At 43.4% G+C, this 16,301-nt stretch overlaps 1 protein-coding gene across 7 annotated transcripts in view; it reads left to right on the top strand.

Annotated features, from left to right (window-relative positions):
- LOC115105533 (cytospin-B-like) overlaps positions 1–16,301 on the top strand; it is a 179,239-nt gene that overhangs the window by 70,704 nt on the left and 92,234 nt on the right. The window contains exon 1 of one of the 7 annotated variants that reach the window (XM_029627694.2): positions 11,167–11,521. The exons of the other annotated variants lie outside the window; for them this stretch is intronic. Within the exon in view, the coding sequence (XP_029483554.2) occupies positions 11,482–11,521 (40 nt within the window). The 5' untranslated portion in view covers positions 11,167–11,481. Of the gene's footprint in view, positions 1–11,166; positions 11,522–16,301 lie in introns of those variants that run through there. 7 annotated transcript variants of the gene reach the window in all.

Here is a 16,301-nt window from a genome sequence, read left to right as displayed (position 1 = left end):
TGGCTTTGGGGATGACCAGTGAAATAGATCTGCTGGAGCGTGTGCTACGTGTGGGTGTTGTTATGGTAACCAGTGAGCTGAGATAAGGCGGGGCTTTACCTATAAAAGACTTATAGATGACCTGGAGCCAGTGGGTTTGGCGACGAATATGTAGTGTGGGCCAGCCAACGAGAGCATACAGGTCGCAGTGGTGGGTAGTATATGGGGCTTTGGAGACAAAACGGACGGCACTGTGATAGACTACATCTAATTTGCTGAGTAGAGTGTTGGAGGCTATTTTGTAAATGACATCGCCGAAGTCAAGGATCGGTAGTATAGTCAGTTTTACGAGGCTACAGTTGAAGTTGGAAGTTTACATACACCTTAGCCAAATACATTTAAACTCAGTTTTTCACAATTCCTGACATTTAATCCTAGTAAAATGTCCCTGTCTAAGGTCAGTTAGGATAACCACTTTATTTTAAGAATGTGAAATGTCAGAATAATAGTAGAGAGAATTATTTATTTCAGCTTGTATTTATTTCATCGCATTCCCAGTGGGTCAGAAGTTTACATACACTCAATTAGTATTTGGTAGCATTGCCTTTAAATTGTTTAATTTGGGTCAAACATTTCGGGTAGCTTTCCACAAGATTCCCACAATAAGCTGGGTGAATTTTGGCCCATTCCTCCTGAGAAAGCTGGTGTAACAGAGTCAGGTTTGTTGGCCTCCTTGCTCAAACACACTTTTTCAGGTCTGCCCACAAATGTTCTATAGGATTGAAGTCAGGGCTTTGTGATGGCCACTCTAATAACTTGACTTTGTTGTCCTTAAGCCATTTTGCCACAACTTTGGAAGTATGCTTGGGGTCATTGTTCATTTGGAAGACCCATTTGCGACCAAGCTTTAACTTCCTGACTGGTGTATCTAAGATTTATCGGTGGTGACAGTGTTTCCTAGCCTCAGTGCAGTGGACAGCTGGGATGAGGTGCTCTTATTCTCCATGGACTTTACAGTGTCCCAAAACTTTTTGGAATTAGTGCCTCAGGATGCACATTTCTGTTTGAAAAAGCTAACCTTTTACTAACTAACTGACTGTGTATATTGGTTCCTGACTTCCCTAAAAAATTGTATATCGCGGGGACTATTCGATGCTAATGCAGTACGCCTCAGGATGTTTTTGTGCTGGTCAAGGGCAGTCTAGCCTGGAGTGAACCAAGGGTTATATCTGTTCTTAGTTCTACATTTTTTTAATATGGCATGCGTATTTAAGATGGTGAGGAATCCACGTTTAAAGAACAACCAGGCGCATCCTCTACTGAAGGGATGAAGTCAATATCCTTCCAGGATACCTGGGCCAGGTCAATTAGAAAGGCCTGCTCGCTGAAGTGTTTTAGGGAGCGTTTGACAGTGATGAGGGGTGGTCGTTTGACCGCGAACCCATTACGGATGAAGGCAATGAGGCACTGATCGCTGAGATCATGGTTGAAGACAGCAGACGTGTATTTAGAGGGCAAGTTGGTTAGGATGATATCTATGAGGGTGCCCATGTTTACGGATATAGGGTTGTACTTGGTAGGTTCCTTGATAATTTGTGTGAGATTGAGGGCATCTAGCTTAGATTGTAGGACGGCCGGGGTGTTAAGCATATCCCAGTTTAGGTCACCTAACTGTACGAACTCTGAAGATAGATGGGCAATCAATTCACATATGGTGTCCAGGAGCTGCTCTGTCCAGAGCAGAGGAGGAGTAGGATAAGGGTACGGCTAAAGGCTATAAGAACTGGTCGTCAGTTCAGAGAAGAAAAGAAAAGGAGCAGATTTCTGGGCGTGGTAGAATAGATTCAGGGCATAACACACAGACAAGGGTATGGTAGGATGTGAGTACAGTGGAGATAAACCTAGGCATTGAGTGACGATGAGAGACATTGCATCTCTGGAGGCACCAGGTGAGGTCTCCACTTGTGTGGGGGGTGGGACTAAAGAGCTATCTAAGGCATGTAGAATGGGACTGGCGGCTCTGCAGTGAAATATAACAATAAGAACTAACCAGTTGAAGGCATTCAGTTGTACAACTGACTAGGTATCCCCCTGTCCCATGTTGAAATAGATGAACATGACTGTCAGTGGACAGACCAGACAGGTCTGTAGAGCTGCTGCTGATCAGCCAGTGTAAAATCCCATTCGGCATGATCATGTAATGGAAGTGTGTTAGTCTAGTCAACAACGCATACATACTGGGTTGACTGTTGAGACCTATATAATGGTTAAGACATAATGATGGTTTTTGAAAGGTCTGAGATGAGATATCGGCTTGTGGTCCGAGTTCTTTAAATTATATTTTAACGTCTTTGTGTTGTGAGATGATATTCTGAGTGAAATGTATGTGGCTTATCTTGATGTATTGATGCTGATAGCCGGGGCAATGCTTTACTTCAGAGTGTAATGAAATTTGCTGTAGCTTTTGAGATTTGTACGATTTGTACCATGCTGTCAGTCATGATTAAAGATGGTTCTGCTCTATTGATTTATGTCTACTTATTATTTACTTGGTGTACTTTATCTTCTCACCACCTTGCTATGTGGTAAGTATTTTGTACCAAAGCCTGTTTTTATTGCTGGATTATGTGTGTAACTGTCAATATGGCTTCATCCTCCAGTATGTCAAGAGGCTTGTCTCATGTCAGTTGTCAGCATTGTTGTGTCATCAGCTCCTCTTCGTTATTTCATTGTGTTACTTTTTATTTTATTTTTTACTTTTGTTTATTTAGGAAATATTTTCTTAACTCTATTTCTTGAACTGCATTGTTGGTTAATGGCTTGTAAGTAGATATTTTTCACCTGTTGTATTCGGTACATGTGAAAAATACAATTTGATTTTAAATGGCTTGTGATGATAGGCAATCTGGACTAACAGGGCTTTGATGGATTGATTTCATTACCAAGCATTGTTCAGACTGGTCAGACATTACACAATTCAAAATCTGCTTTAATTTGTGATGTTTGATGTTGGTTTGGGTGTTTCTTCCAAATAACATATTGAACATTTTATTCAAATGTTTCACTTGTTCTAATACAGTGAGGCAAAAAAGTATTTAGTCAGCCACCAATTGTGCAAGTTCTCCCACTTAAAAAAATCCAGAAAATCACATTGTAGGATTTTTAATGAATTTATTTGCAAATTATGGTGGAAAATAAGTATTTGGTCAATAACCAAAGTTTATCGCAATACTTTGTTATATACCCTCTGTTGGCAATGACAGAGGTCAAATGTTTTCTGTAAGTCTTCACAAGGTTTTCACACACTGTTGCTGGTATTTTGGCCCATTCCTCCATGCAGATCTCCTCTAGAGCAGTGATGTTTTGGGGCTGTTGCTGGGCAACACGGACTTTCAACTCCCTCCAAAGATTGTCTATGGGGTTGAGATCTGGAGACTGGCTATGCCACTCCAGGACCTTGAAATGCTTCTTACGAAACCACTCCTTCGTTGCCCGGGCGGTGTGTTTGGGATTATTGTCATGCTGAAAGACCCAGCCACGTTTCATCTTCAATGCCCTTGCTGATGGAAGGAGGTTTTCACTCAAAATCTCACGATACATGGCCCCATTCATTCTTTCCTTTACACGGATCAGTCGTCCTGGTCCCTTTGCAGAAAAACAGCCCCAAAGCATGATGTTTCCACCCCCATGCTTCACAGTAGGTATGGTGTTCTTTGGATGTAACTCAGCATTCTTTCTCCTCCAAACACGACGAGTTGAGTTTTTACCAAAAAGTTATATTTTGGTTTCATCTGACCATATGACATTCTCCCAATCTTCTTCTGGATCATCCAAATGCTCTCTAGCAAACTTCAGACGGGCCTGGACATGTACTGGCTTAAGCAGGTCGACACGTCTGGCATTGCAGGATTTAAGTCCCTGGCGGCGTAGTGTGTTACTGATGGTAAGGCTTTGTTACTTTGGTCCCAGCTCTCTGCAGGTCATTCACTAGGTCCCCCGTGTGGTTCTGGGATTTTTTTCTCACCGTTCTTGTGATCATTTTGACCCCAGGGGGTGAGATCATGCATGGAGCCCCAGATCGAGGGAGATTATCAGTGGTCTTGTATGTCTTCCATTTCCTAATAATTGCTCCCACAGTTGATTTCTTCAAACCAAGCTGCTTACCTATTGCAGATTCAGTCTTCCCAGCCTGGTGCAGGCCTACAATTTTGTTTCTGGTGTCCTTTGACAGCTCTTTGGTCTTGGCCATAGTGGAGTTTGGAGTGTGACTGTTTGAGGTTGTGGACCGGTGTCTTTTATACTGATAACAAGTTCAAACAGGTGCCATTAATACAGGTAACGAGTGGAGGACAGAGGAGCCTCTTAAAGAAGAAGTTACAGGTCTGTGAGAGCCAGATATCTTGCTTGTTTGTAGGTGACCAAATACTTATTTTCCACCATAATTTGTAAATAAATTCATTAAAAATCATACAATGTGATTTTCTGGATTTTTTTTTCTCATTTTGTCTATCATAGTTGAAGTGTACCTATTATGAAAATTACAGGCCTCTCATCTTTTTAAGTGGGAGAACTTGCACAATTGGTGGCTGACTAAATACTTTTTTGCCCCACTGTATCTAGTTTGTGTTTGAGCATGTGGCAGCATCATTACTCAAATGCCTCAGTTTAAAAGTAGGGAATGCATCAACACATACCTGTCCAAACTACACACACTGTTTCAACACCTTGATTTATTAGTTAGTGTCAGAACACCTAACATACATTACTATCACCTGACTAGCTAAGGCAGAATGTTAGGCTACATTATTGTGAGGTGGTGATAAATAGAATTTCCATCATGTCCTTGAGGCAATTAAAAAATGTACTTGATGTCTCTGCTTATTTAGTAAATGTATGTAATTTTGTTGCGATCATCAAGACAGTGTTCCCTAGAGACCGTGACTCCACTTCCTGGTGTCCCTATCTGTCTGCTCCTGAGACCCAGCCAGAGCCTGTTTCAAATACCACAGCACTTAAAGGGCAAATCCGGCACTGTTAACATGTGTGTTGTTTTTATGAAGTATTTAGTAGTGTCCTTCACAGTTTTAGGGTAATTTTATGATTTCATGTCTATTGACTGTTTAGTGATGAGCAAAGTGATCCCTGAGCAAAGTGATGATCCCTGAGATTACTTATTAAATGAATTATGAACAGTCGTTTTTTGCTATCTATATAGCCTGTTTTCTATATATATTTTTCTGTTGCTCAGGTTTTCTTCGTCTAATAACATCTGTAAATATTTTAAATAGACGCACAAGAACCTATGGAATTATATTTATAGTCAGCTTACTCCAATATGTTTATGTTGTTCAAGGCTCAAACTCCCATGATTCAGTTTGGCAAAACCACTCCCACCATCACTTTTCCAAGTTGCGGATGCAGACATTGCGCGCTTTCCAAATAGCCTATATTTTTGTAGTGAATTACTTGTAACTTTCATACTTTTTGTTAGTTCCAATAGGCCTATGGTGTGTTTGGATGGATGGTTACTTAGGCTGTATTTGGATTTTTTAAGACTTTTTTTCAGATGCAGCTAGCATTGCTGTTACCATCAAAGATATTGCAGGCTTCAATCATGATAAACTAGGATTCCGTAGTGATTTGCCTGTACATTTCATAATGAATGTTGTTCTTACAGGCCTAGCGTTACATGTTGTTTGGACTGTTTTTTAAAGACAGTTGCAAATACTATTATTTCAGATATAGCAGTCGAGCTAGATAGCATGCTAGCTAACCAGCATCATACACCGTAATTTATGGTTAAAGTCTATTAAAAAAAATATATACATGTTTAGTGTAATGCATTTGATTGGTGACAATAGCTAGGTTTCCATCCAATTGGCGACAGATTCGCATGCAAATATTTCTGCATTTTCAACTCTACTAATAGTTTTGTCACAAATTGTTGGGTTATATGGTCTTGGCATGTGCGCTCAACCATTGCAAATGGGTAGGCTAGTCTACATGGAGATTATTATGGATAATATTTTTATTTGTCAAACATCGATCATCATATCACCAGAATACGACCCTCGATATTTATAGGAAAGGAACATCAAGATCACCGCTCAGTTTCACCATCCTGTGAAGTTCATAATGTATTTATCGATAGCCTTATAAACGGAATGGTTTCCTGAGTCGTAGTGGAAGGACCACACACCATATCATAGTGTGAACCAAAACTTCCTGTTTTCATCACAGCTGTCGTTTACTTGCATAAACGTATGATTTTACAACCCATAGTAATGTGAAATGAACTCATGACATAAGCTTCATGTTAACTTGCTAGCCAACTAAGTTAACAGCAGGCTAACGTTATTATACCTCAGAGAGGCTTAATGGCGGAGCATTGCACCATGGGAATAGTAGTATACTGTAGTCCAGGGAAATGAAAAGCTTAAATGCAGTATGACTTAAAATGCTACAACATCAACGTGTATCATATCTTACAGTAGTGCATATATACTAATAGCACAATAACTGGTTATTAAGTGGTAGAATTGTCGAGAGAGAGATAGAGACGTCAGACAAGGGGTCACAGCCACGTCCAGATTACTTATTTAAGCACTTCATCAATATTTAAATGAAGCCTTCACTGTGAGAGTAGGGAATCCCTAGTGGAGCACCAGAAGGAGAGGAGATAAAGAGAAGCAGTTTTTACTCTATAAATAACACCTTTATCATCATCCCTAATGGGGTGAAGTGATGTGCACTACTAGCTACTTCATGGATGGGTCCTTCCTTTACCGCAGACCTGTTCTGATTTAGACACTGCTGTGCTCACATTGAATGGATGCAGAGGACTGTGGGCAGTTTGAACTTTTAAGGTCTTGTAGTGTGTCACTGTTCAAAGGGACAGTTGTACTCAATCATTTTATAGCCTTTTCCAGTGTCAGTGTCTTGGCTTAAAGAGACACTAGATATTTGAAATTGCCTCTGTGGATCAATATCAGTTAAGCCAAAACAAATATCTCTGCTGTATTAATAGCAAGAATACAAGTCCGCAGCTGTAACTGGTGGCTTGACAGTGTTCATACTGACCATCTAAAGGGCAAAGAAGATCCCATTGTGATGAGTGATTCAGCTCAGGCTGAAGGCCCTCTGGGCCTGTCTGAAACACACTGTGTACCGGTCATTAGGAGGTCAATATGAATCATCAGATCCAACTAAGGTTATGAGGCCTTCACACCTGCTGCCTCGTTTACTGCACACTGTCCACTTCCATTTCATTAAGAACCCACTGAGAGATGTTTCACTTGCTGTAAACATCATCCACATACTGACTAGCTAGCATAGTTGACTATCTGTTATAATTGGGCACCCACTCAACAACATATCTTTGTCTCAGTAATAGATTAATGAGTGCTGTTATAGTTTCAAGTTTCGCTGTATCTATGAGGCGAAGGCCTGTCAGGCATGTCATATTTCTCCCTTCATGTTGTAGTTAAGCCCAGCCTGTCTCTCAGCCAGATGAATACTGCAGCCTCTGTCAGTGACTGATGGGGAACAGGCACCCACAGGTTTCTCACCATGTGTTGCCTCTCCAGAAGTATTATAATATGTACTTCATTCATCAGCCCAGAAACCTTATCATTTAGACATTACCACAAGTCGTTGTGACTGATTTGAGAAACCTAATAAGGGGTTATGGTCTGTCCTCATGCCTAGCGAGCGAGCGAGGCTTCCCTGAGTGTGTGATGAATGATGTGAGTTATCCCTCGGCCTGACTGTCACAGTGAAGGATGGAGAGAAGGAGGAAGAGGACGAGGGGAGGAGAGGGTTGCAGAGCAGCTGGTGGACGTGCCCAGACACCAGACTGGAGCTGCGTCTGAACTGGTTCCCTATTCCCCATATAGTGCACTATTTTGGATCAGGGCCCTGGTAAAAAGAAAAGTAGCGCATTATATAGTAAATAGGGTGCCATTTCGGACACACTCTGGGACCCTGGAGGCCTGTGGAGAGGCCTGGAACATGTGGCCCTGAGGGGGCATTGTATGTCTTTGTCGCCCACCTCAGACTGGGGCACAGTCACTCTCTCTATCCCCTTCTCATCGCTGTCATATGAATTAATCAAACGTGCCTCAATACCACTGGGACTCCTCAGTTCTCTCTAGCCTCCATAAGCATTCTACCATGACAGACACACACACTCAGAACAGACTCAGAGCAGTGGTAATGATGCTGGTCATGAGAAATCACGACTCCACACCCACTCAATATATTCGGGTGGGGCTTTAAAAGAGAAGGATTAACGTGCAAACAGTCTATTTAGGCAAAATATTTAGATATTTCTCATCTGACATAAGGTTTGTACACAAACACACCTGTTGTTGGTCTGTTTACTGAACTACATACAACATGCATCCATGTCATGAGAAGACTGTGTCCCAAGCAACCCCCAAAGACTCTGTGTTGGTTTACCTGGTGTGGTTCTGCAGTGATTGACTCAGACAGAAGGAGGAGGAAGAGGCAACACAGCAGCATCTCTGAGTTTAAAAAGTCTATGCCCATAATTTTATTTTTTCAAATATTGCAGCAGATATCAGAGACTTGTAAAGGAAAGAGAGAAATGAACACACACACATAGTGACAGAGAGGGAGACACACTTAAAGATGGAAAGATAGAGGTTCCCTTCAAGCCGGGTCACTCAATAAGGGACCAATCCAACCGGAGATGACACATCAGTTCACTCCCAACTTCATTTCTCCTACTGTGGCTTTTACCAGCATTAATATTTCAGACACATACATTGTGAATGAGAATGAACCCACTGCCCCTCCCTCCGTTTTCAGACACACCCCTCCTGCAGGGAGAATGGCGCCCCCCAGTAATGCAGAGTCCTGCTATGAAAACACTGCTAGTGTGTGTGTGCACATGCATGTTTGTGTGAGAGAAAGAGAGAGTGTGTGAGGATGTCTGTGTATGCATGTATATGTGTGTTTAGAGTTTGCCAAAAGGGTTGGAACCAAAATGATTTTCCAGTCGTTCTGACCAGCAAAATAAAGTTCTAAACCAGATCGTTCCTTTTTTTTGCAGAGCGGCACCAGAATGAAAATAAAAACATGTCTTACCTTTTTGTAGTTAATGTGAAACTTGATAACTATAGTCTCCTTAACTAGCATTGAAAAGGTCTTCTCTGAATCACGCTTGTAATTTTAATAGATTACTAGACCATGCTTTCGAGGGGGAGAGGCAGTTCGCCTACACAATCACACACCAGGGTTTCCATTAGCCGGAAGGGCTAATTGCTGGCTTTTGGGCAATAAAAAAAATGAAAAGATGACAAGTAAAATCGATCAGGAAAGGCTTTCTATCATAGCCTACACTTCGAATTCACACTTCAGAACCATTCTCACACTCCTTGCGCGCACATACGCCTGCTGCTGAGGAGAAAGAGAGAGAGAGAAGAACAAACACTATTGTAAATACAACCCATATTTATGTTTATTTGTTTTCCCTTTTGTACTATAACTATTTGCATATCATTATAACACTTTACATAGCCATGATATAACATTTGAAATGTGTCTTTTGTTTATCTATTTAACTTGCTTTGGCAATGTAAACGATGTGTACGATGCACCACTTGGGAGCCCATAAAGAATTGCATGTCAGTGTTGAAGCTTCTCTTCCTTCGTATTCACTACCGTTCAAAAGTTTGGGGTCATTTAGAAATGTCCTTGTTTTTTTTAAAGAAAAACACATTTTTGTCCATTGAAATAACATCAAATTGATCAGAAATACAGTGTAGACATTTTTAATGTTATAAATGACTCTTGTAGCTGGAAACGGCAGATTTTTTGATGGAATAACTTCATAGGCGTACAGAGGACCATTATCAGCAACCATCACTCCTGAGTTCCAATGGCACGTTGTGTTAGCTAATCCAAGTTTATCATTTTAAAAGGCTAATTGATCATTAGAAAACTATTTTGCAATTATGTTAGCACAGCTGAAAACTTGTTGTTCTGATTAAACCAGCAATTAAACTGGCCTTCTTTAGACTAGTTGAGTATCTGGAGCATCAGCATTTGTGGATTAGATTACAGGCTCAAAATGGCCAGAAACAAATCATTTTCTTCTGAAACTTGTCAGTCTAATCTTGTTCTGAGAAATGAAGGCTATTCTATGTGAGACATTTTCTAGAAACTGAATATCTCGTTCAACTCTGTGTACTACTCCCTTCACAGAACTGGAGTGAACTGGTTCTAAACAGAATAGAAAGAGGAGTGGGAGGCCCCGGTGCACAACTGAGCAAAGGGACAAGTACATTAGAGTGTCTAGTTTGAGAAACAGACGCCTCACATGTCCTCAACTGGCAGCTTCATTAAATAGTACTCGCAAAACACCAGTCTCAAGGTCACAGTGAAGAGGCGACTGATGCATTTAGTGCTCTAATCTCTGACAACTGAACCGTGAGGTGAACAATTATTGTTTTAGGAAAGTACATTTTTTTAAATAAATTGGTGATAAAGTTTTGCATATGCTACACATCGAAACACAAGACATTGTGTTTTGTAATTTGTTATAGGCTATTTAAGGATATGTAAATGTGGCACATTTGGCCAACATCCCTCGTTTATTGATGGCGCTGGCTGTGCCAGGTTGGATCTGAATGCATATGGATGTCCCATGCAACCAGTTCCCATGCTTTTAAAATGAAGGTTCTGTTGTGGAACTTTTCCTCAGATGTTCAATTCTGTTCCCTAAACCGGTTCCAACCCCTGGTTTGCCAGAGCTCCAGTTAGTTCGTGATCTTACTCTCTGTTGGACAGATGAAGTCAGGAGAGTTCACATGAAAGGGAAGAGAAGAGAGAGCTCTGATGTCAGCCTCTGCCAACAAGACAAATCATCCTTTTCCTCCCCCTCTTTCCTTCCTCTCTTCCTCCTCCATCAGTCTCTCTCTTTCATCATACTGTACAGTGATATTTACTTTGTGGAGGCACAATACACTGTGTTAAAAGCAGTAGTCATGTATGCTCTGTTGTGAGAGTGAAAAACAGCTCTGCAAGTCTGTGAGGCTCAGGGAAGGAGGAGGAGGGCCGGTCTGTGTGCGTGTGTGTAGCCGTGGAAGCCACTCCCCCTCTGTGATGATTCCAGCCGTCACTGGGCTAATAAAGCCCACACGGCTCTGCCTGCCAGCCAGTGTGTCACTGCAATGTCACCAGTCTGAATGACACATACACACATACACGTACACACACTCAAGCAGCGGGACAGCCTGCTTCCACTCACTCTGCCTCAGGAAGAGCTGGAGAGAAGAGCGAGAGAGAGAGAGAGAAAGGAAGGAGGGAATATTATTTTTGTCTCCTGTATGTTTTTGTATCTCTACCGGTGTATCGGACTTAGACGTTGCTACATACTGTTAGATAGAGAGCTTCTCTGAGCAGAGCCGGCCTCCCCCGCTGCCGGGGTTCTTGGATTAGTCCGTCCCGGTGGGGAGAGCTGCCGACCGGACCAGCATGGGGAACCAGGCGGGAAGACTGGAGGAGTCCGAGTCAGGTCTGCTACCTTACCATACCGTACTGTATCGTATGCCAGCTTAGCACTGTTTACTCACCACTCCAACAGCAATACTCATTCACTTCATCAGCCTATCTTTCTCCCCCCCCCCTCTCTCTCTTTCTCTATCTAGTCTCTCCCCCACCACCCTGTCTCTCTGACTCTGTGCTCTGTTCATGTGGAGGCAAACAAAGCCATGCGTTGCCAAATAACCTAGTTATGAATCTGATCTCAGGCCGTGTCAGTAAATCCCATTTAAAAGATTAATTGTCAGACATATGGAGCTGTACCTAGACTTAGTGCCAGTGGCCCTGAACGTTGCCTGAAGCTGCATACGTGAGTGTACTTGATGGTTTGTACTGTAGGCTTACTCTGCCCCTTTTCTCTTTTCTTCTCTTATTGCTCAAATGCTTCAAAGAAGGATATTAATTGACTAGTAGTGTGTTAGTTTGCATGTGTGTGTGTGCATGTCTTGTGTGTATTTGTGTGATTGGTTCACTGTGAAAAGTGCTGAGTGTGTTTTATCTTCCAGCAGCTTCCTCTCTGTCAGAGGCAGGGAATCAGCCAGAGGAGATGGTATCGCTGTCCCATGTACTCTCTCTCTCTCTCTCTCTCTAGACTGCTTAACACATTTCCATTTCAAAGTCTCTTTTAACTTCATTCAGCAGCCTTTAACTTCACATTAGTCAGAGAAACCACTGGTATCTCACTCTCATCTCTATTTTCTCTCTCATCAACAAATGGCCCTTTCAGGTTGTTTCTTACCTCTGTCCTATCCACGAACAGCATATCTGCATTGTCAGCTCCCGTCTGTGGGCTCAGTGGCTCCTAGTGTAAAGTAACTGATACAGAGGTGTGTGTGTGCCATTCATCTTTGTGTGTGTTTGTAGGAGTGTGTGTGGGAGCACCTCCGTATGTAGCCAGATCTCTTTCCAACCCAGCCAAAGGGGCCTGTTCAGTGTTCTAGTGTGGGCAGCTAGTGAAGTCTCTGTGTCGCTGTAGCCAAGCAGCCAATAGAGAAAAGCCAGGCAGCCAGTGAGGCCACAGCCCACACTACACAGTGTAGCGGTTATCAGCTAGTGAGTGTTAAGTCGTGTCATTTCGGAGCGGTAGTGTGTGTGGTGTGAGATAGCACGGCAGGCTCTGATTCAGAAGGCTTCAGTAGGGAGCTGCTGCATGCCAGCAGGAGAGATTAGACTCTTGGTTCCTGTCACACAAATGTCTCTACTCGACTGCTCGCGAATAGGACACTCATAACATTTCATAACATATTGTTATTACTGTAGATCTAAATTGGCCCCATTTAGGGTGAAGAACACTTCAGACATGACTCGTCTGTACTGAGCACACACTCACGGTGAGGTGAGGTGTCCTAATGTCACCTTCTCAGGGTGACTTGTCCTCTAGAACAGCTGGAAATAAACCCATCATCCCCGTTGCGTGATCCAGCTATGCTGTCATTTCCTGCTGTGTGCCAGACACAGTGTGTTTGTGTGACTGCACGTGCATGTGTTCCAGTTCATATGAAGCTAAACATCTGTCATCTGTCAAGTATTTTGATTACATTCGTTACACACACACACACACACACACAGTCAGTTCGATCCCAGAAAGCCCTGTATTATAATTTGATGAGCTCTACTATAATGTTAATCAATCATGCTATTATTATTCTCATACCTCCACTGCCCCATCCAATCAAACAAGCCTCCACATAGTTAATGACAATTGATCACGAAATGGGCAGATTTTTCTTCATGTACTGTAGCCTAATCTCTTGATGTATAGAAAGAAGTCTGCAGAGGAGAGGATAAATCGATCCATGAGAGAGGGATTTGATCAAGGACACAGAGCATTTTAATCCATTTCTCATCAGGGCTGCTTCCTATACTGGTGTTTACTAACACCTAGGATAATGCAGTCCACATTAACACGATTGCTCCCAAATAAAGGCCTAGTAATAATCCTTATGATGTTTACTCCTTGTGAGTCTATTCTAGGCCTCGTTAATGTAAAATAATTTTGTGACTTTGGTGTAAAAAGGGCATTATAAATACATTTAATTGATTGATGTTTTAGCCTCAATTTGGCAGGTAGACTGTGAGAGCCTCTGTCTGGCCAGCTGTGGTATGTCTCAGATAGTATCTGGTAGATAAGAATAACACAGCTGTTATGTGTAAGGTACGGAAGCAGACGTCGGAAAAGGAGGGAGCTCTGATTAACACTGTCTGTTATCTCTGAGTGGAAGGATGAGATGGTTTTACAGTCTGCGATAGTAGCGATACTGCTGTTTGTATCTAAACCGCTACCAGTGTGGTTCACTGTCATGTTTATAGTTGATTATCTTGTCTGTATGCTGCACAAAAGACTTTCCTTATTAGGAGATAAAAATAACCTTTTCTAAAATTATATAACCACCACCCTTCTTCTGACTGGGCGAGTCAGTTGTCCAGCGCTCTATTACACACTGGAAGAGTGTCCCAGTGCCCACACTCAGCAGATACTGTGATGATGACCTTATCAGTTAAATATTATGGCTGAACAGAACAGTGGGCCTATTTTCAGATCCGATTCCATGCAGTCCAGAGCTGTCTGGAAGCAGATTAAAAAACACGGCCCGTGGCGACTGGCAAGATGTTTGTCCAGTGAGGTGAGAGGGGGAGTCAGAGAGAAAGAGGGGAGAGAGAAAGAGAGAGGGAGGGCGAGACAGAGATACAGGGAGGGTTGGAGCATTTATAATGCTCAAAAAAGGAAAGTGAGCTTTCACGGTCCTGTGGGATCCTCGCCCATGCAGCATACCCGGGATGTTTGGAGGTAGTGGTAGTGCAGGAAAAGCTGCTAAAATGTTGAGAAAGCAGAGAAGCGTTTGATAGTACCAGGGTGTTTTTATGTGATACCAATGCAGTAATAACAGTGGTCACTGGAACAACATGACTGTTTGTAGTCTTTGCTCACTCTTGAGCATCAGAAGTGTCAGTGAAGGAGAGCGATAGGATAGGATAGTCTAATACACACGGTGCTGGAGAGGCCCACAGGAAAAGATTCCTCCAAAACAACACTACATAACCAAGCTAATCAGACTGTGATAACACAGACTTTTGTTTCTCAGGAATTGCAGTGTGTCTACAGAGAAAGTACATTTTTCATTGTTCTGATAAATGTCTGTTCCTGATCTGACACTTTCACATTAGTAGATATCAGCTGATGTACGAAGGGCTATATAAATAAATTTGATTTGATTTGATTTAGACTTATCACATTTACTGTAGTATGATCTTCAGTCATGTCACGCCCTGACCTTAGAGACCCGTTTTATTTCTCTATTTGGTTAGGTCAGGGTGTGATTTGGGGAGGGCATTCTATCTTTTCTGTTTATGTATGTATGCATGGTTCTCAATCAGGGACAGTTGTCTATCATTGTCTCTGATTGGAAATCATACTTAGGCAGCCTGTTTTGCCACCTAAGTGGTGGGTAGTTGTCTGTGTTAGTGGCCTGTATAGCCCTAGTCAGCTTCACGTTTGTTTTTGGTGTTTCTTGTTTTGTTGGCGACATTCTTAATGAAGGATAATGTACGCTCACCAAGCTGCACCTTGATCCGGTCATTTCCCTGACTACGTTCGTGACAGAACTACCCACCACCAAAGGACCAAGCAGCGTGGCCTGGAGGAGCAGGGATCCTGGGCCCGGGAGAAGAGGGAGTGGAGGACCTCATGGACATGGGAAGAGGTTATAGCAGGGGATAAGACCCTGCCATGGAAACAGGCGGAAACAGCAAGGGAGGAACGGCGGCGATACCAGGCGTCACGGCAAGGAGGCAAGCACGAGAGGCAGCTCCAAAAATGTTTGGGGGGGCACACGGGGAGTGTGGCAGAGTCAGGGTTCAGACCTGAGCCAACTCCTCATGCTTACCGTAGGTGGTACTGGTCAGGCACCGTGTTATGCGGTGGAGCGCACGGTGTCTCCAGTGCGTGTTCACAGCCCGGTGCGCTACATTCCAGCTCCCCGCATCGGCCGGGCTAGAGTGGGCATCCAGCCAGGACGGATGGTGCCGGCTCAGCGCATCTGGCCGCCAGTGCGTCTCTACCGCCCAGGATATCCTGCGCGGGCTCTGTGCACTGTGTCTCCGGTGCATCTGCACAGCCCAGTGCGTCTTGTTCCAGCGCCCCATTTGCCGGGCGAAAATAACCATCCAGCCAGGACGGGTTGTGCTGGCTCTACACTCGAGACTACGCTCGCCCCTCCACGGCCCAGAGTATCCGGTGCCTACTCCAAGAACCAAGCCTCCAGTATGTCTCCCCAGCCTGGTGAGTGCTGTGCTTGCTCCCAGAACCAGGCCTACTGTATGTCTCCCCAGCCTGGTAAGCCCTGTGGTAGCGCCACGCACCAGGCTGCCCATACGTCTCCTCACTCCAGTGATGATCCATGGCACGAAACCTCCAGTGATGATCCATGGCCCGAAGCCTCCAGTGATGATCCATGGCCCAAAGCCTCCAGTGATGATCCATGGCCTGAAGCCATGACAAGTACGGTGTGTGTTTAAGCATGTGTGTGTGTTGGTGGGGTGGTATTCGAGCCGTGTACACGTGCCTGTGTCTGTGCACCTGTGCCAGTTGAGGCAGGAAACAGAGTGAGTTTCTGCTGAGAGAGAGAGAGAAAGAGTGTAACGTAGAGTTCAGTTTATGCAAAGTGATTACCTGCAGATGGGTGGCAACGTGCTGGTGAGTTTTCAGGCGATGACTATCTGTGCCTCCCCATCAGCACATTTCACACACCACACCT

The sequence above is a fragment of the Oncorhynchus nerka genome, linkage group LG22 (genome assembly GCF_034236695.1).
Source record: "Oncorhynchus nerka isolate Pitt River linkage group LG22, Oner_Uvic_2.0, whole genome shotgun sequence".
Lineage (NCBI taxonomy): Eukaryota > Metazoa > Chordata > Actinopteri > Salmoniformes > Salmonidae > Oncorhynchus > Oncorhynchus nerka.
Note: the sequence above shows the minus strand (reverse complement) of the source record. Positions and strands in the feature narration are given on the sequence as shown.